This window comes from Microcebus murinus, chromosome 1, assembly GCF_040939455.1.
Source record: "Microcebus murinus isolate Inina chromosome 1, M.murinus_Inina_mat1.0, whole genome shotgun sequence".
Taxonomy (NCBI): domain Eukaryota; kingdom Metazoa; phylum Chordata; class Mammalia; order Primates; family Cheirogaleidae; genus Microcebus; species Microcebus murinus.
Window position 1 is genome coordinate 27,697,547 of NC_134104.1, and position 20,407 is coordinate 27,717,953.

At 35.0% G+C, this 20,407-nt stretch overlaps 1 protein-coding gene across 1 annotated transcript; it reads right to left on the minus strand.

Moving 5' to 3' along the window:
* Positions 1 to 4,052: 4,052 nt before the first annotated feature.
* On the minus strand, positions 4,053 to 19,308 carry RBM11 (RNA binding motif protein 11). Its single transcript, XM_012786030.2, has 5 exons — positions 19,125 to 19,308; positions 15,580 to 15,742; positions 14,110 to 14,182; positions 8,637 to 8,733; positions 4,053 to 6,991 (listed from the first exon to the last, which is right to left on the minus strand). The coding sequence occupies exons 1-5, from the start codon at positions 19,218 to 19,220 to the stop codon at positions 6,704 to 6,706; spliced, it is 717 nt and encodes a 238-aa protein (XP_012641484.2). The 5' UTR covers positions 19,221 to 19,308; the 3' UTR covers positions 4,053 to 6,703.
* Between the last annotated feature and the right edge of the window lie 1,099 nt (positions 19,309 to 20,407).

Here is a 20,407-nt window from a genome sequence, read left to right on the forward strand (position 1 = left end):
ACATAACAGTTTGGCTATATAACAGTTTTCCTTTCTGCACATGTGTCTTTCCCAGAATTCTTCACAAAGCTCCCCCATGCCATGCTAATCAGATGGTAATAACTCTAGGTCAGTTAAAGGTCACTAGGAACTTACTACTATGTATGTTCCTACCAGGCAACAGTTCCTAGCTGCAGTTTGGTTCCTAGCTACAATTCGGTTACTGCTCTCCAGCCTTAGCCACTGCCTCGCCACTTGTTTACCCTCCTCCAGACCTAACATTGATGCCTTTCTACTTTAAAAAATACACATGCTACCAGTTCTAAAATTCTCTGTGCTTCTATGATTGTGTATAATATACACAATTTCTTAAATTGTGTATATTATATAGAGAAAAGACTAGAAACTTGGAAAAATATGGAACTGAAATGGGATGATTAGGTGATCTCAAAACAAAAAAAAAAACCAGTCTATTATAAAATGGTTTTTTTGCACAGAGAATTATAGGAATGCGTCCATTTAATTTACCCAAAGTAAGTTTAATAGATTTGAAATTTATACTAAGCTAAGGCAGAGCCTTTAAACAGAGCTTCATTCTCAGTCACACTGACTAGTAGGCATAGCTTATACCTAGAAGTGACAATGAAATCAATTATTGCAAAAGGTAATCATATCTATTTAACAAGTTTCCATTCAAAAACATTGCCCAGTTAGTGTCCTGTAAATAAATCTTTAGTACCACCAGTGCATTAATATACTAAGGTCACTAGAACAAGTTCCACAAGATTTATCTTCTAGCTTTTCTTTTCTGAAAAAAACATTTGTATTTTTGGGCAACTGAACTTCAGCTTCCTCACCTCTATAGTGTTATTCTCAGGATTAATGCCTGGCATTAAGTAGCCCGAATAAATAGTAGTCATTTTGAGTATTAACCTCTTACAGCTTTAATCCCTCATTCGTTCATTCATTCATTCATTCATTCCTACTCCCCAAATCGAGTAATGACCATCTCCAGCAGTAAGCAAAGAAAGTTTGAATCATGTTCTTTTCCTCCTATTACCTGAAAATTTAGTTCTTTGAAGCAGTTCAGTGAATTTATCTCCAGTGTTCTTCAGAAAAGTACATTATGGTATTTTGCATAAATTCTTTCATTTAGTTCCCAATTACTCCTGGGGTACAGTGGATGAGAATAACTGTCTAAGTTACACTTATATGGGCATTGGAAGGGGGAATAAGCTCATGTCCAGGAAGCTGGGTGGTCTGTGGGTAGAAGGTGGAGGTAGTACCAGAAAAACAGGCTTGAGATTTTCATCAAAGTAATGGCTATAATTGCCTGTCTTCTGTTTTCATGTACAACCCACAGGCTGACCTTTTGGAGCTTCTTATATCATTATTTTCTGAATATGATATTTAATTGAACCACATTTTACTTGTGTGCATATGTTCAGAGGATAGAAGTTGGGGAGAATGGCTGGTCTGATTTGCATCCAAAATCTTGTGACATAAGCTTTGCCACCACTTAGGAATGGGGTTTTAAGCTCAGAAGATTTGAATTGAATCTTGAAGCAACAGATTTACTAATTTAAGACTCTCTGGTCAAAGGAACACACCGATTTTTCAGACCAGAGTATTTACAGGCATTTGCACAATTAAAAAATAATGTATGATGCATGTCTGGATATGCACAGAGGCATATATTAGTTGAACCAAAATGCCTTATGTCATAATAAATGCAAATAAAAATACTAAATGTTTACCAATAACAAAAAATTCTTTTTAAAAAAATAGTAGCACCAGATTATTTACATAAACAGGTGAGTATTTTTGCTACTGAAGGCCCCCCCTATAACACACCAGAATAGTATAAGGATTAATTACTTTAAACTGAAGACATCTGAACAAACAGCAGCCACTGGGACATCTCAACTCCACTTCCTTTTACCGACTTAAGTAAAGCCTCTCTTCTTATTGGGTTCAGCTGCCATAAATCTTCCTCCAAGAGTTTCTTGTTTGCCAGAAGATGGACTCTTAGCACTGGGATGTTAGTTCAACTGCCATAAATTACCCTTTTTGGGGGAGCTTCTTGCCAGAAAGAAGACAATCAGCACAGGATGAAAAATTCTGTAAATGAGCCTAAGAGCACAATAGAACTTTCCATACTAAAGTCCAAACATATTCACCTTTTGTTAAGCTGGTATATAAACCCTTACCCCTGGATGTTCAGAGTCACTTCTTATGAAGTGTTCCTGCATGCACGTGAATTAAACTTTTCTCCTGTGTGAATTTTATGTGTCAACAGGGCCACAAGGTGCCCAGCTATTTGATCAAACATTATACTGGGTGTTTCTGTGAGGGTTTCAGGATATTTGGCGTGAGTTTAACATTTAAGTCAATTGAATGAGTAAAGAAGATTGCCTTCCCTAGTGTGGGTGGGCCTCACTCACTCAGCTGAAGGTCTAAACAGAACAAAGTCTCACCCATTCTTGAATAAGAGGGAATTCCTCCTGCCTGGCTCCCTTCAAGCTGGACCTTCAGGTTTTTCCTGCATTCAGCCTGGAAGTACAACTTGCCAACTGCAGCTCTTGAAACTTAACAGTCTTCATAATTCCATGAGCCAATTTCTTATAATAAATCTCTCTCTCTAAATAAATAAATATATATGTATATATTTTTTCTGGAGAACCATAGTAATACATCCTGTTATTAATCTGTCTGTAGCATATTTCTTCTGTAAATTAGACCCTGTGGCATCAGGTATGTCTGCCATCCAATTGACAAAGCCAGTACCTTTACACTCAGCTCTTCTGCTCACCTCCTTGTTTCTTATACTGAGTCAGCTCTCTTACAAGACTATATAAAATATAGCACCTCCCTAAACAATGACAGGCTACCCATGAACAGGCCCTAGATTAGCCAATTCCTCCATCATCTGACATTATTGTAACACTCTAAATACTTATCACCCCTGCTTGTTGACGAAGAGCCCCATTCTATTCCACGATTATCTTACAACTGTAGAAATGGTCTCAAACCTGGAAAAAGACCTGTTAGATAGCTTCGTAGACAACCCAGACTTAATTCTATTTTGTGATAATGCTTGTAAATGAAATTCTCAGAGAAATATTATTTGATGGTTAATTTTGTGTATCAACCTGACTGGGCTAATGGAGACCCACATTGCTGGTAAAATATTATTTCTGGATGTGTCTGTAAAAGTATTTCTGTAAGAGATTAGTATTGAATTAGTGATTGAGAAAGAAGATGGCCCTCACTAATTTGGGTAGGTGTTATACAACCCATTGAGAGCCTGAATAGATAACAGATCATTTGTCCTCGCTTGCTAAGGCAGTTTTTGGATGCCTTAGCATGAGGTAATTTTTGTGGGTGGACATGATTGATTGTGAACAAAGAAACTTACCACACAGTTGGGGTGTTTTGTGACTCTGTAGAACTAATTCTCATCAGGGAGAACAGAACCATCAACAACACCTGAGCAAATCTCAGGGGGAACTGGAGAGGCTGTTCTCACTGAACTTCCCTGGGTTTGAGGTATGGAAGAAAACATTCTTTGTTAAAAAGAGCTTCTTTGAGCTTTCTGAAGTAAAATATAATTTCCACATTTATATATTAGTGCTCATTTTCCCCAAATCAAAATCAAGTGATTAGTTGATTTTTTAATGAGGTATAAATTAGTGAGAGACAGATTTTTTTCTGATGTAACTGGCTTTACTGGGATGGATAGTAATAGAAGTAGAATGTGGACACTGTAAAGGGCCTGAACTTTGACCAGAGACTAAAGTAGTGGCAGAGACTAGTTAGTATCCTATCAGTTATTTAAGATGATATTCTAGGAGCCAATAGTACTCCTCCAACCTAACAGGGAGTTAGGGAGCCAAACAGCTAAACCATCATTCAGAAGTAGCCATTTAAGTCACATCTACTCTGAGCTATATTCACTAGGAAGAATATGCCCAGCCCTTAAATACTTAAATGAAGAGCAACCAGTGTCACTTCTATCTTTTCATTCTGTTCATATTCCCAGCAAATGAGCCATTTTTTTTATTCCTTTAAGTGCCTGACATCAAGAGTGCTTCATTTTGATTGAAGCATGTAAATCGTTTAAGAGAGACTGAAACAGTTCTCTGTGAATCACTAAAGCAAGGTTAGTATCATAACCCTTGAGTAAATGGTCAATAGTAGAACATTAGCCAAAATTGAGCAAAGAAGGAAATGTTTGGGGGAAAAATTAGGGTCCAATGGGAAATGTTGAATTTGCAGTGCTAGTGAGACACACAAGTGGGTATGTTCAGTATGCAATGGAAAAAAAAGATTTGGAGATACAGTGTTGTAACTATTGGCAAGAGAGAGAAATTTTACTTTCTAATCACTCACTATTTTATTAGTATTAGCAATACATGGAAGAGGTTGACTACATGTCAGTGTACAATGTTTATGCACCTGGCCAGTGCTAAAGAAAGTAGAATAATGTTTAACTTTCTGTCATTAAACTGTAAGCAGGTAACCAAAAAGTTCTTACATCAGCATTTTATAAAAATCATACTACAATAAATTAGCTGCTTATAACAATTGCATTTAACTCTGTGATTTCAAAGGCGATAACCCTGTTTAGACAGCTATACATTGAAACAATAGCTCACAATGAGTCACTTCAGCAGATTTCAAGGGCATGTTTGAAACTCCTATTTTTTTAATTTTTCTATTGTTTTGCTACTGCTTGATGCATTACAGTCACTCATTTTTTAACGATATAAATTAGTGAATATGAGAATTGACAAAATGTCTGATTTTGTTCTCAAATTCCAAGCTTCTTCTAGCATTTGAAGTAGAATATGTACTTAGGTAAGAAAACAGATTTTGAGAGTGGGAGATTAAAATCAGAAAATCAAACCATCTAAAGGCAAATAATATAAATGATTCACAACTTAAATATATAGCATTAAGAAAATTCATAACTTAAAATTATATAGGATTTTAGTAGATATGAACACTTTATGGAAGTTTTGTATTTTTTATCAATAGAAGACACAATAGTAAGTAGGTAAATTTCCTAGCTTTCTGGTTGGTTCAAGTTGGTTGATGTGTTAAAATTGATATTGAGTTACTTCCTGTCTATGTTGAAAGGAGTTACAAGAATTTTTTTGCAGTCTAACATTTCAGCTTATGTTATAATATTTCAAGATAATTTTCTCACACATTATTCTTAATTGCTAAGAGACAATCCTTTTATACATATTCCAATAACACCAATCACAAAGTAATTTAGAGCTAAGTTAAACTTTAGAAGAACTGAAGAAAAGGCTGATGTGAGGTTAATGTGTTTAGAGACATATTATTTTCTAATTATATACAAACATATTTTCCCTTTGGCATGATTCTAACTTGAAAAAATGTGAATTTGAAAATAAATTTCATCTCTTCCAGTCTTAATATTCAAAAATATGAAATTGTAGAGAAAGCTACATAAAGCAAAATTTAGTTTTTTTGTATTAATCAGAAGGAGATAGACAAATATTTATGTTTTAAACTCCACTAGTCTATGTATTTACAATCATGAGTTACATTCAGTTACTTTTGTTACAAAACATATTTTTATTCTTTTAAATAATAAATACCTATAAAACACTAGGGAGATATGTAAAAGAAACATCCAACTATGGTTTTTACTGTTGAATTGGGTAGTTAACTCCCAATGGAGTCACATGACTCTTTCAATTAGCGGTAGTTAAATATATAATTTTCACCATTCTAGTTTATGATGAGCTATACAATTAACAATTGCCCAAATAAACCATTAATTTTGCATGTTGTCTATTTATCTTCTAAAATATATGAGCCAAAAATAGAAAACTTGATTTGGAATGTAAGTGTTACATATCATACATTCATGAAATATCATTTTATTTACTTGTTCATTTTCAAGCTTTAAATATGTTAAATATATCCTCTCAAACTCTGCTGGAAAAAGAAGTGGATAATAAATACTGACATAGCCAACTAATTTTCATAATATACAATTAATAAGTGAGAAGAGGGAAGTATCCCTATTTTTATACAATTGTATAAAAAGAGAGTGATCTAGAAGCTAGTCCCATGATACTTATCTTTACTTTGGTATCACTGTCATATGTACTCACTTTATAAAATAAACCTGAAAGAAAATATGGCTCAGAAACAACATATTTAGACTTAAAAAACAAGATATTATTAAGAAAGGAATCTAAAGCCTGTTTGTTACATCTTCATTAGGAACAGCAGGCAACTCTTATGTGTTTGCACTAGTTTCTTTCAGAAAATCCACTGCTCTACTTCTAATCTCAGCTTATCTATAGTTGAGGGTTATAGGCGATAAAGTAGAGAAAGCGTGGTGCTTTACCCTTACATGTTCAGTAAGAAACTTTTGATTAATAGTTTAGTGAAATTTCATCATCACTACTAAAACAAGATGACACAAAGTGTATTTCTTATTGTCAATGGGTCAAAAATATGACAGATACAAAAAGTTGTACATTATATTATTTTTAAAAAGCTTTTGTCATTCAAGGCAAAAACTGAATAGCAAACCAAATGACTTACATTCTTATGTATTCCAAAAAAGACAAGATAGGCATGAAATTGGTGATTTGGTAGAATACAGATAGTTTTTTTTTTTTTTTCTTTGAAGAGAATTAAGACCAGTGTAGGTAAAATTCATTTGAAGGTAATATTAATATCTTTTCTTCTTCTTACATTTTCGGAATTTTTGGCTATATTCGTTTCCTCTGTTGTTTTCTGTGCTACTATCACTATCACTGGTTTGCTTTTGCCTCTTCCGTTTATTCACTTGATAAAGGTCAGAGTCACTTGGCTGTTGATGAGTCCATTCATACGAGCTGGGTCCAGCCTCTAGATCTGGAACATGATTTTGTGAGGAAGACACAGATGTGCTATTAGGAAGGGGAGCTGTCATCTCATAATAAGGAAGCTGCAGCAATGGATTATACGCATGCCACTGCTGTGAAAAAAAAAAAAAAGAAGGAAAGACATTCATCCACCAAAACAAATACAAAAAGTTAAATATAAAAGCTAACAGTTTGCATGCTTTATACATATAGCCATGAGTAAACTAAACTGTGTTTTGGTTTGGGAATACAATGACTTCTCACAGTAGGGATGCAGGAGTTTCCTTAAGTGGTCAACATAAAGAGTCAAGGTAGTATGGAGCTTACTACGATACAGATTAACACTGTCCAACAGAAATACATGCAAACCACAGAGTTTTAAATCTTCTAGTAGCCACAATACAAAAATAAAAAGAAACAGGTAAAATTAAATAATGTATTTACCTCCATATATCCAAAATATTGTCATTTTAAGATGTCACCAATATAAAAATTATTGAGATATATTTTTCTCATATGTCTTCAAAATCTGGTGTGTATTTTATACTTGAGTTTAGATTATGTAAAATTTACAGTTGAAAAAATATATTCACGTACCCAAATTGTTTCAAATATACTTAAAAGTTTTCTAATAACTGAACCGTGTATCTATTTTTAAATTTTAATTTAAATTAACTAAAATTAAATAAAACTAAAAACTCAGCTCCGTAAGTGCATCTGTGGCTAATGGCCCCTATATGGCACATCACAGTTATGATCTCTATCTTAACTATTAAGATAGAGAGATGCTTCCTTTTAAAAAATAAGTTTTTAACTCAAATTCCTAACTATTCAAAGCAGATTAAAGATTAATTGAGATACCTTGAACTTGTGTCTCCGTTCCCCCTCCCCCATCTCTACCAAAAGATGAAAATGCTGGGAAGGGGACATTTACAATTTCAGGTGAGAACTGCTTATTTGCAAATATTTTACCATAATTCAGAAGAGATTTTTCTAAAAGTTAAAGTATCATTTTACAGAAAAAAATTCTTACTCTTTACAAATTTAAAACGTATATTTGAAAAGTCTGAAGCTCACACGTATGTTGGGTTATTTGTGAAGACACCCTGTGAATCAGAAGACCTGTATTCATCCTACACCTGTCACTAACAAGCTGTATAATCTTGGATTTGTATATTAATATCCCTGGACTTCAGTTTTCTTATCTAAAAGAGTTGAAAGAAAAAAAAAATTAAGTTCCCCTTTAATAATAAAGACCATCATTAAGATTTCTAGGCCAGAACCAACTTCTCAGTCTTTGGAAATAATGTAGTTTACTCTCCAATAGAGAACCTTCATAAAGTTTTGCCTTTAGTTAATAAGAGAAATTTATTTTGAAAAAATCCATGTCCAAAAGCAATCTATTTGAGACTGATTACATTATATAAAAATGCTTCACCAAGTGAAGTTATTCAATTCTAAAATCATCTTTAAAAACAGTCAATGAAATGAAGTCTCTACTCAAATTTCACTTGGACTACAATGTAGTCCATCACTACCATCCACTCCTTTTCTGTTGATGCCCCAGCTGTCTGCTGAGGTATTATGCATGCGATATAAGATGACCCTGTTGGAGAAGAATGCCACTGGGGGACATCTGGCCCATCTTGTGCCTTCATCCTAGGTTTAGATTTGAGCACCAAAATCTTAGAAATAGTTTTCACATTCTTCATAGTTTATATCATATTATATGCTGAATCTAATGCATAATAAACTTACCATCTTCTGAAAGAAAAAATATTCTTGGGGTAAAGCAGTATTATTAATTGGAAAAAACTGCATGGGAAAGGAAGATCTGCCAACCATTTCTTCATTCCTTTGAGGAGATAAAAGAAAGAGTAATAAAATGTTAAAATTCTTATGTATACATGTCCTTTTCTCTTGAGAAAAAAATAAAAGCTCTTCACAACTAAAAAGAGAGAGAAAGCAAGCTTCCCTAATAACATTCAATTAAGATTAATTAATTACCTTAAATGCACACACAAATCATCAGTTATTAGTATTGATAGTGTAGTTACATAGCAATACATTAATTACTAAATATTGAAGTTTCAATATTTGGAGTCATATTTGGCTTTCTGATAGGAAAATATTAGACAATGCTATAATCTGTATAAAAAAGAACACTTAGATATTCACAGAGCAAAGCATGTTATTAATAATCACTAAGGGTATACTTCAACCTTCTATAGATATAAAAAGTAAAAAAATAAATAACTATTAATTAATTTATTTTAAAAATGCCTATACTGTTTAACTATAAAAATTATACTCTTTTGTAAAGGAAGTACTAATGTTAACATGAACATGTTTGCTGATGTCTTTGACATATTAAAATAACAAAAAATCCCTAATATAAAAAATTGTAGTATCCTAAAGTTTCATTTATAAATGTAATATTTGCTTCTGTGGAGATGTTGCAAATACTGGCTAGATTCTATAGATACTCTTCAATAGTCTACTTGCTCCATAGCATATCATAACTTCAATGCTAATACTACTAATCTTTAGGATAAGAAGTGTACTGTGAAGGTTCAAATCAGCACAGGCAGAGGCAAGACGACAGAAGGAGAAAGACAGGAAGCAGTCAGGTGGGCAGAGACCCCATCTATAAGCAGTGAGATTATGATCAGAGAAGCCAGCTGAAGCATGAATTTCATTAAGAAAGGAATTAGGTATCAGTTGTTGCAGAGAAGTAAACCTGATAAGCATTGAGGCTACAGGATTGTTGACCAAAGGGTTCTTGACAACATTTAAAAGAACAAATTCTATACAACAATGTGTTTGAGAAGTGAATGGGAAGAAAGGATGTGAAAGCTAAAAAATATTTCAGTGAGAGGAAGGAGAAAAATAATAGCCTAATTAGGACACAGGGTTCAAGGAGACCAGAACATGTGTATGGGGGCAAAGTGACAGCAAAGGAACAAGATAAAGAAAGATTACGGAGTGGGGAAGCTATGACTCAGTAGCAGAGGTGGTGAGATTAGCACTGTTATGAAAACAGCTGCAGATTTTCTAAAACCGCTATCTTTCCTACGTGAATCTCAGGGCATGCACATTATCTGTGTGGAGGAATCTCTTGTAAATTGGGAATTGCTCTGTGTCGATATGTTCCCCCAGAATTCAGCTGTTGGAGTTTTAATCCCCAGCAACTAAGAATGTGCCCTCATTTGGAAATAGGGTTATTGCAGATGTCATTAGTTAAGATGAGGTCATATTGGAGTAGGATGGGCCCCTAATCCAAAATGACTGATGTCCTCATAAAAAGAAGAAATTTGGAGATAGATTGTCTTAGTCTGTTTTTGTTACTATAACAGAATACCTGAGACTGGGTAATTTGTGAAGAAAAGAGGTTTATTTTGGCTCACAGTTCTAGAAGTTGGGAGGTCCAAGATCAGGTGGATACATCTGGTTGGCTTTTGGTGAGGGCTTTGGGCTGTGTCATAACATGATGGAAAGTATCACAGGCAAGTCAGGCTCAAGAGACATGGCAAACTGGTTTTATAACAAAGGTCACACCTCTCAACATTGAGACATTGGAGATCAAGTTTCCAACATATGAATTTCTGGGGGACACATTCAACCCATAGCACAGATACATACATAGAGAACACCATGTGAAGATAAAGACAGACACCTGGGTAATGCTTCTATCAGCAAAGGAAAAAAAAAACTGCCATCATATCACCAGAGTAGGGGCATGGAAAAGATTCTTCCTTATAGCTCTTGGAAGGAACCAATCCTGCTGACACCCTGATGTTAGACGTCTTGCTTCCAGAATGGTGAGACAACAAATTTATGTTGTTTTAGCATTCTGTTTGTGGTACTTTGTTATAGCCATCTTAGCAAAATATTAGTATTTCATTAAATGTATAAGAGATAAGAGACAATAAGAAGTACAAAAACTAATTTCCAAGGAAGACCAAAGTGAGTACCATTTTTCTCTGCACATCACTTCTAGGATATGATAAACAATTTTAACACTTTCCTTATAACAAATACTAGAAGAATAAAGTATAACCAATAAAATGTAGTATCATGGAATATACATATAACTCATATCTTCTACCCTAGAATTTGTGATAATTTAGATCAAGTGTGCTTTAAATGTAAGTAGAGGACATAAGAGTTTTTACTGCTGTCTCCTAGTGCCAATCTAGTCTTTTCTCCTCTGCCCAAATCCTACAAATACCTTCTTCATTTCCAACTCCTGAGAAAAAAGGAAGTATCTTTTCCCATTTGGTACTAGAAGAGGGGAAGCTCTTATATCTGCAGTCCCCAATCTTTTTGGCACCAGGGACTGGTTTCATGGAAGACAATTTTTCCACGGTCGGGCTGGGGTGGGGGCAGGCAGAGCTCAAGCAATGATGCCAGTGATGAGGAGTGGCTGTAAATACACATGAATCTTTGTTCACTTGCCAGCCACTCACCTCCAGCTGTGTGTCTCCCCCACCCCCATCCTGTTTCCTAACTTTTATGGAAGACAACTTTTCTACAGACCTGGGGGCTAGACAGTGGAGGAGCTCTGCAGCCCAGTCTCTAACAGGCCACAGACTGGTATTGGTCCATGGCCCAAGGGTTGGGGACTGCAGTCTTACATGATCTCCATTTATAAGTCTATAATGGTTCCCCTATTGAAATAGTAAATCTTCCCCCTTTTGCTAACATTTGCTGGATACTTACTATGAGCTTAGTATTTTTAATTTTTTAAATTTTTAATTATTATGGATACATGATAGCTGTACATATTTATGGGATATATGTGATGTTTTCATATAGGCATACAATATACAGTAATCAAATCTGGGTCATTGGTGTATCCATCACCTCAAGCATTTATCATTTCTTTGTGTTAGGAACATTCCAATTTCACTCTTTTATTTATTTTAAAGCATACCATAACTTATTGTTGACTATTAGTCACTTTGTTATGCCATCAAATATTGTTCATTCTATTTAACTAACTATGTTTTTGCGCCCCTAATCATCCCCACTTTATTTTCCCTCCTTGTTACCCTTCCCAGCCTCTGGTAACCATCATTCTATTCTCTGTCTCCATGAGATCAATTATTTTAATATTTAGCTCCCACATATGAGTGAGAACATGCAAGATTTCTTTGCTTGGCTTATTTCACTTAACATAATGTTCTCTAGTTCCATCTATGTTGTTGCAAATGTCATGATTTCATTATTTTTTATGGCTAAGGAATATTTCATTGTGTGTATATATCATATTTTCTTTATCCATTCATTTATTGATGGACACTTATATTGCTTCCAGATCTTGGTTTGTGTGAATAATGCTGCAATAAACATGGGATTGCAGAGAACTTTTCAATATACTGATTTCCTTTCCTTTGGATATATACCTACCAGTGGGATTGCTGGGTCATATTGTAGTTCTATAATATTTTTTCAGGAACCTCCATACTGTTTTCCACAGTGTTTAAACTAATTTAGATTCCCACCAACAGTGTACAAGGGTTCCCCTTTCTCCACATCCTCCTATGTGCCCAGTATTTTAAGTACCTTGAATTAATTATAGAATTCAATTATCACAGTAATCCCTTGAGGCATTATCCTCATTTCAGAGATGGGGTACAGAATGATAAAATAACTTCATCCAAGGTCACACCATTAATAAAGTGGCAGAGGCAAGATTCAAATTCAAGCAATCTGATATTACCACCTACTTACTTAACCTGTCCTGATTTTACTGATATAGAAATGCTTGAGAGAATGAAGATATGAAGTATACTATGTTTTATTTGGGGTATCCTACTTCTAAAGATAGGCCTGGGCATTTGCTAGTCCTAAGAGGCTACTCTACTATGCCTCAGAGCACTGATATAATTAAAAGGGACAGGAGGTTCAGCTATTATTAGTTTACTTGAGAATATTCAGTTCTGCTACAGAAAATAAGAAAACAAATAGAATAGATGGAACTCATAAGAAATATTTATCATAGACTGAAAGTAAGCCTAGTACTCTATGAGGCAGTGATGAAACTATATTAGGGATAGAGTAAGTAACTTGTGAGACACAGGCAGAATTCATAATATATATTAAATATGGATAGTAAATAAGTTAGTATCCTATAAGATGTGCCAAAGATATACAGATTAAGTAGAAAATATAATGAAACAAATAGGAATGATACTTACAGATGGAACAGGAAGGAAATATCATGTCCTGATCATGCCACCCCTGGGCTAACAGTTATGCTTCTCTTCTTGTCTTTATTCTGCCAAACTCAGATAAAACCCACAGGCACCTGACAGATAAACCAGTAAGCTACTTCTATGGCTGGGTGTATTTGTCCCTCTGTCTCTTTGAGAAAGTAAGATATTAGCTCCAGGAACTTTCCATCTTAATGTATAGCCTTACTCAAACTGCAACTCTAATCCTCTTAACCACACCACCAGTGGAAGGCTGATATGAGAGAGAAACAGGGCATATGAATATTAGTGAAGCCAGAACTCAGCTAGTTGATCCCTCTACCCACCTGCACTCTATCCTAAGTGTGTGAACCTATTTAATATCTTTCCTCTTGCTTTTCACCATATCTTTTAAATTGATTTAGTAAACTGTGTGATTTGAGTATCTTAATTTGGTTTGGGAACAGTTTTGTTCCATGAACATTGGGATAGTTTTCTGGACAGTGTACTCGGAGTCTACCAATGCATCAAGATATCTTACTATACAAAATTCTAGAATATTTTGAAAATTAACACAGAGAAGTTCTAAAAAAAATAGTAGAATAAACAATTGAATGGCTTAACATCAGAAGGCTTAGTTTCAAGGCTAGATCTTTAACATGCTTGTGACTTTGAGAATTGGTTAACTTTTGTGTCTCCATTTACTCAAATATAAAATATAAATAACAGTATCTCTACAATCTATCACGAGATGTTGTATGCTTAAATTATTTAATAGCTATAAAAACACAAGGGAAACTATAAAGAATACTATATACAAATCTCTACCAGCTGCTATTGAAAATATTAAGACTGAACTTTGAATGAAAATAGTTTCTATTACTTTTCATGGGCTTAGAAAAAAATGATTTCCTTAATTTTATTCTATGTCTACAGAATACGGTTTTACAATAGCCCAGAATACATAAAAACTCTTTCTAGCATAAAAATATACTTATTTGCTTTACTTTTATGAAAAATATATTTTTAATTACCTGTAGCTCTGTGAATTTATCTTAACACAGCTCTCAAAACTTTGGTTAGCTGGTTCACAAGAGCGAGAACTCCCTTAAAAAGAAATAGAATAACAGATTACTTCATGGCACAATTTTTTGTAGTTCTAACATGAAAGCATAAAATAACCCCAAATCTTTTAGGATTTAAAATTCCATTCTCCTATAAGATATTTGCATATCCATTTGACCTCTCAAGTCATATTTAAGGATTGTTTACAACATTATAAATGAATGACTTATAATCAAGCTTTGTCTAAAGCAATGCCCATACGTAAGAATTACATTGACATGGGACGATATAACATCCGTGATACTGTTTTGTTCTACAAATGGCAAATGATCAGTATTATTTACCTCCAGTGTATAAAGCCAAGCCTCTCTAATCTGCATGGACAAAAGCCAATTCAACCTTACACAGTATGTGTCAGAAAATAATATATCTGGCCTATTCTACCAGCCTGTGTGAGTTAACTGGTCAGTACCAGAGAGCATGATGCAGCCCTGCATTAAGATAAAAATGAAATGGAAGTAAAATCAGCTTTCCCTTTACAAGAAGGCATTATTTTTGTTATTGTATTTGTTTTTTGTATGGCAAAAGGTATAAAAAACAAAGAAGTGACACATCAGTCAGCCTGAACCATTTAGGGGAGGCAACGTAAGCATTGCAAGAATTACTATTAAATAGAGGGCCTCCATCAGGCCCCTGAAACATAAAAGGGCTAAATAATAATAGTATAACATTCTCTGGGCATTTCATATAATCATAGATGTTCTGTTGTAGACATGTGTACAGGACAGGTATTTGAGGCCATGTACATGTTGCACCGGATGTAAGTCTCTGCAAGACCAAAATGGCTAAAGGCAGCTATGGAGTTACCTTTACTAATGGTGAAAAACTTCCTGACATTAATGGCCTCAAATACCTGTCCTGTACACATGTCTACAACAGAACATCTATGATTAAATGAAATGCCCAGAGAATGTTATACTTCCAGAGAATGCCCGGAGAGAATGCTATGGTTCCCTAAAATAAGGACTAATGCACCCACTCTATCTTCCAAATAGTAAGCATTTGATACCATATATTAGCAGAGACAAGCAGATCAGCAAATAGCCTTGCTATATAAATGCTAGAGTTGTGCGTCCCCAGTTCATTTAGATTTGCTCAATTTATAAGAGCCGATAGCAACCATTACAGCTACTTATGGCTGATAACAAAATAGGATATTTCAAATTTTAATATAGAAAATATGCTACAGGTTTGGCAATATACTTGGCAAAATTAATTAATTATATGATATGAATTAGATGTGTTCCAAGAAAATTTAACAGTGACCAGAGAGGTACCTTTTTAAAATCTTATACTATATAGAAAGCAAAATGCTTACATCTCTGAGAATAGCAGCAACCAGAAAAACACTTTGAAGATTCATCAGTAACATGACCTACCAAATCGATACTGCACATTAATTGGTCTTCCATATAAACGAATTCCATTCAGCAAAGCTATGGCATAGGACACTGATTCTGGGTGTTTAAAGCAGACAAATCCAAAAGACTTTGGCTTTCCTTCTCTGTCTTTACATATAGTCACTTTGGTTAGTGGCCCAGCCTGTAAGAAACTTAAAAATTATTTTCTCATAAATCCAAAGATTTTTTTACATTCAAATAAATTCAAAGTTAGGCTAAAAAAAAGTTACCAATTGCTTTATATAGCCCTGCTAATAATACATCTTCATAATAATAAATATATTTCATCACACTTTCTTTGTATTTTCTGGCTCATCAAAGAAACATATTAAGAACAGAAAATTCTAAGTAATATTTAATATATCCAAATTTCAAGTGGTGGACTATCCTCTTAGGCTTTACAAACAAATTTAGAAAGCATTTAAATCTAAGGTTAAAATACTGACTACTTTGTATCAGATATATTAGCAGTGTTGAATTAAAAAATAAATTGAAATGAGAAATAATGTTGGTTTAGTTATCCTCAAAAAGGCAGACAACATTATGTCATAGTTTATTTTTTTCTGTGAAGAATATTAAAAATATTTACAAAGAAACTAAAATTATCATGAGTTTTTATTTGGTAACCTCATTTTGTAAATACTCCCAAAAGAAAAATGTTTTAACATGTTTAAGACTTTTAAATAGGCACATTACTTATATGAGTTAAAAATTAGAAAGGTTGTAAATCTAACTGGAGATATTACTCCATGGTGTATTATTAAAATGTAATAAGATGCTATAAATTATAAATATTCAGATTGTATTGCTAGGAAAACCTATAATTCACAAAGTGATATTTTGATATGTGTATACAGTATATAAAAGTCAAACCAGAATAATTAGCATATCCATCTCCTCAAACATAAATTATTTGCATTATGAACATTCAAAATCTTCTCTTCTAGCTTTTTAAAGATATGTAATAAATTATAGTTAACCATATTTACTCTAAAAAAAGAGAAAAACCTATAATTCACAATGGAGAGTAAAAAAAAATAGCTGAGCCAAATATTATAGAAAAGTGTTAATAACACTAAGAAAGAGTTATATCACTGCCATGATAATGATCAGGGGAAGCAGTCAAAGACTTACAAACAGCTTATTTAATGGTGAATGGTTGATTTTCCTTATAGAATTAGATAAATACATCTAAAGAAAAATAGTATCTTAAGACATTGTCTTTCTCCTTTCATTCTCTGTGCTCTCCTAGGAACTAGCTCATCTTCCCTTCTGGCTTCAAGGACCACTTCATCAATTAATCTATTAATATTTTTTCCACTCATGTCTCTTTCATGGAGACAGCCTCCTAGAAACCTCTATGTGATTGTACTTCAAATTCAACATATTTGAAACTTAATTCATGAACTTTTCCTTCTAAATCTTGACTTTACTATTTCTTAAACGTACAATGATAATAAACATGATTTTCTCACTTCCAAGTACAATCAGAAATTTGAAAGAAACTGGTAAAAGCATAAATATCCAGGAATAAATACTGATATTAAATATATGGAATCACAAAGGGACAGGATATACTTGAATGATCTGAATTTTGACATAAATGAATTTAGATATGCCAAAGCACTTTTAAAGATAAATGTCAACAAGAAGCCTTGCTTATAGCAACATTCAGATCATGTTATAGTCTTTTAAAACCAGAATAAAAGACATAGTGTGGCAGTTTTACTGGGTTTTGCTGATTTGAAGCCTTTCTAAAAGATACCCCATTTTAGCAAATCCTTTCACTGCATGATCTATTAAATGAGATTTACATTTTGCTTTGGTGGAAGAAGGAAATTATAAAATATGAGAGGATAATATATATAGTCTTGGTATCCACACAACTGATATGGATCCAGCCCTAACTGACTAGAAATAATGTGTTGCATGGGATATGACAACCCTCCAACCCCATCACTATCTCCCCCACCTCCTTTTTTAGAGGTTCAATGTGAAAGAAGCCTTCTGGAGAAAAATAGTCATAAACTGACTTTACCTCCTTTTTTATTTTTTTTTAATTTATTTTTTAGTAGGGATGGCAAGTTTCAAATGATATTAGATAAAAATATAGACATGTATTAGAGTTGATTTAAGAAATGGCAAGTTTAAAAGACGGTAAATGAGAAGGAGAAACATAAAAGTCTTAAAATCAACCACATTTTTCAAATTAAAAAAAAAATATGTCCAGGAAAGAAATTGTGTTCCTGAAGAGAATCCTCTTTCCCTAATTGTGTGTATCTATAACTAACAGAAGGTTTCTTTAGAGACAAAGCCAAGTTCTTTCACAACCAAATAATGATACCCTTTCACCTCTGTAACTCATACTCAACCCTGGAAATTTTGTTCTGCTATTGTCTTCCTTGGAACTTTCCCTTATTCTGATACGGGGAAGTAACTTGATTTCTCCTTGATGTTAGCATTACTACTGAGAGTACTATTAGTAGTAGTAGTTGCAGCAGCAAATAGAAAGTCTCAGGCTCAGCTCTAACTTCTTTACCTAGATTAGGTAATTTATTCCTCACACCATTAACTCTCATTTGACATTTAAGGAAACTGAGGCACTGAGCTATTCATTTACAGGCCCAAAGTTACATTGCTGACCTTAGAACTCACACTCTGAACCACTTTTCTATACTATGTACCCTTCTCTTTTGTAGATTATCCTAAATCATTATAATTTAAGTTCCCCCTTTTATAAAGATCAAAGGGTATCTCTTAAATTTGTATGTCCAGTACTTCCCTTAGTGTTTGTCCTGTAATTCTGGATCACTAGATGGTTAGGTGGATGACTGAATGAAGATATTTTTTAGCAAGTGAGACTCAGATGTATACAATACAATGTAAAAGTGTGTTTACAGGACACAGAAGACTTAATCATGGAGGTACAAGGTCTCAAAGTTTCCGGAGGTCCTCTTGGTATGAAATAAAAGGCCTTAGCCAGAAAATCAACTGGTCACAGCCATGGTAAATTGGCTGCTAAATCTTCTCAAATTTCATTTACCATGCTAGAATCAAAATACTGTGCATAGGGGGCTCGAAGGAATGAGTAATGTATAAAAGAAAACATTTTAAAAGCTGTACTTATCATTTCACGGGATGTAAGGCGTAGGGGGGCCTATTACCTCAAGAAAGACAGTGACAGAGCTGTTTTCTGTTCTGTCCCTGCATCCCCAAGGCCTAGGCAGCCTCCAGGAGGCCCTTACTCCGGGCTGGGGGTTGGTGGAGCCCTGTCACTGTCCACCCCCAGGACTCCTCAGTGGGGATGAGGATGGGACGCATACCATGTCACTTCACTCCCCAGCAGCTCACGTGGAGACAGGTGCACCGAGAAGAATCTGAATACAAACCAAGGTGAAGGATGGGGCGGGAAGGGGGCCGGGCTCCCGGTGGTCCAGGTGCGCCCCGCCCCTCCGGCTGCACTTCCGGCCCCCCCACGGTCTGCCTCCCGCCCCTCCACGCCGCCCCTTCCCAGCTGACGGTACCTGAAGAAACAGCTCGTAAAGAATCTCTTCTCGCACTCGGGCCTCTAAATTCCCCACAAACACGGTCCTGTCGGCCTCCTCCTGAGCAGGGAACATCCTCCAGTCTCGGCTCTAGGTTGGCGGTGGCGACGAGATCCCGCCCCTTCGCCCCGTTTTACTGCATAGCCCGGCCAAGGGGGGCGGGGCCGGCGACGAGAGCGTGCGCGCCAGGGGCGGGGCGAGGCTGCTAAGCCACGCCCCCAGCACCTTAGGGACCCGCCCACCGCGCTGCCGCCCCGCCCTGATCCGGCTGGGCCATGGTAGAGTCAGTGAGAGTAAGAAAGATTAATTTGCGAGGTGCTTTCCTCCTGTACTTGTGCGGAGTCTTCCATTTTCTCTGGCACATTATTAATTTATTTTGGATTTATTCAACCAACATTTTAAATAAAATGATCGTTGTATAGATAATTTGAAACACAGTAACTTCATTGTGGAAGCTCCCAGGTTGATGAGAGAAGATTCATTTCTTTGGTTCCAAAAATTAAATGAATAAATCATTAGGATTAAGATTACATTATTCATAAAATAATTAAAATAATTTTTGAAAAAAATCAATGCATACGTGGTTGTGAACACAACAGAGTACTAGAATGAAGGTTTATTTATCTAAAAAGTGCTCCCTAGATGAGTCTTTGAAAGTGGCCCACAGAGGTTTCAAATGGACATCAAAATCAGCCTATATCAAGAAATACTGGTAAGAGTAGGGCAATTTTGTGCCTGAAGCCAGAGTTCTTGAGGATGGTGGCAGAGGGCTTGTGATAGGATCCAATGGTTGTACTTTGTGTACTGTGTCCTTAGGTAAAGAGTTGGGGAGGATTTGGTTTTTTAAATCTTAAAAACAATAAAGATAATTAAAATAAAGGGGAAAGAAAACTTAGAATCTCAGTACTTTGATATATCAGCTGCCAACTGTTAATTTGGCTTCCTTTTTGAAAATAGCATATATCTTCCTAGAGCCCTGAAATCATCCTATAACTATCATGTAAGTAATTAGGGCACCATTTGGCTTCTAGTGTGGCCTAGTGATGAAAATTCATTTTGAATTGAGGATGCATGCTTTTACTTGGTTGGTGGACCTTTCTCCCCCAAAATGTCATCTTTTCTAATGAAAAGGGTCACATCTTAGGAAACCCTAATTTCTAATTGAACTCCGACATTACTTAGTTTTAGGACTTGAACAAGTAATTTTGAAACTGTCCCCCAAAGAATTAAGGAAACTAGTGACTAACAGAAATTCCTGAGCT

Bases quoted from the DNA above. Each gene is read 5' to 3' on its own strand.
- RBM11 (XM_012786030.2), bottom strand. From the start codon at position 19,220: ATGTTCCCTGCTCAGGAGGAGGCCGACAGGACCGTGTTTGTGGGGAAT. The intron at 15,743-19,124 runs GTACCGTCAGCT...AGTTTCTTACAG, and splicing joins TTTACGAGCTGTTTCTTCAG to GCTGGGCCACTAACCAAAGT. The intron at 8,734-14,109 runs GTAATTAAAAAT...ATCTCCTCAAAG, and splicing joins ATAAATTCACAGAGCTACAG to GAATGAAGAAATGGTTGGCA.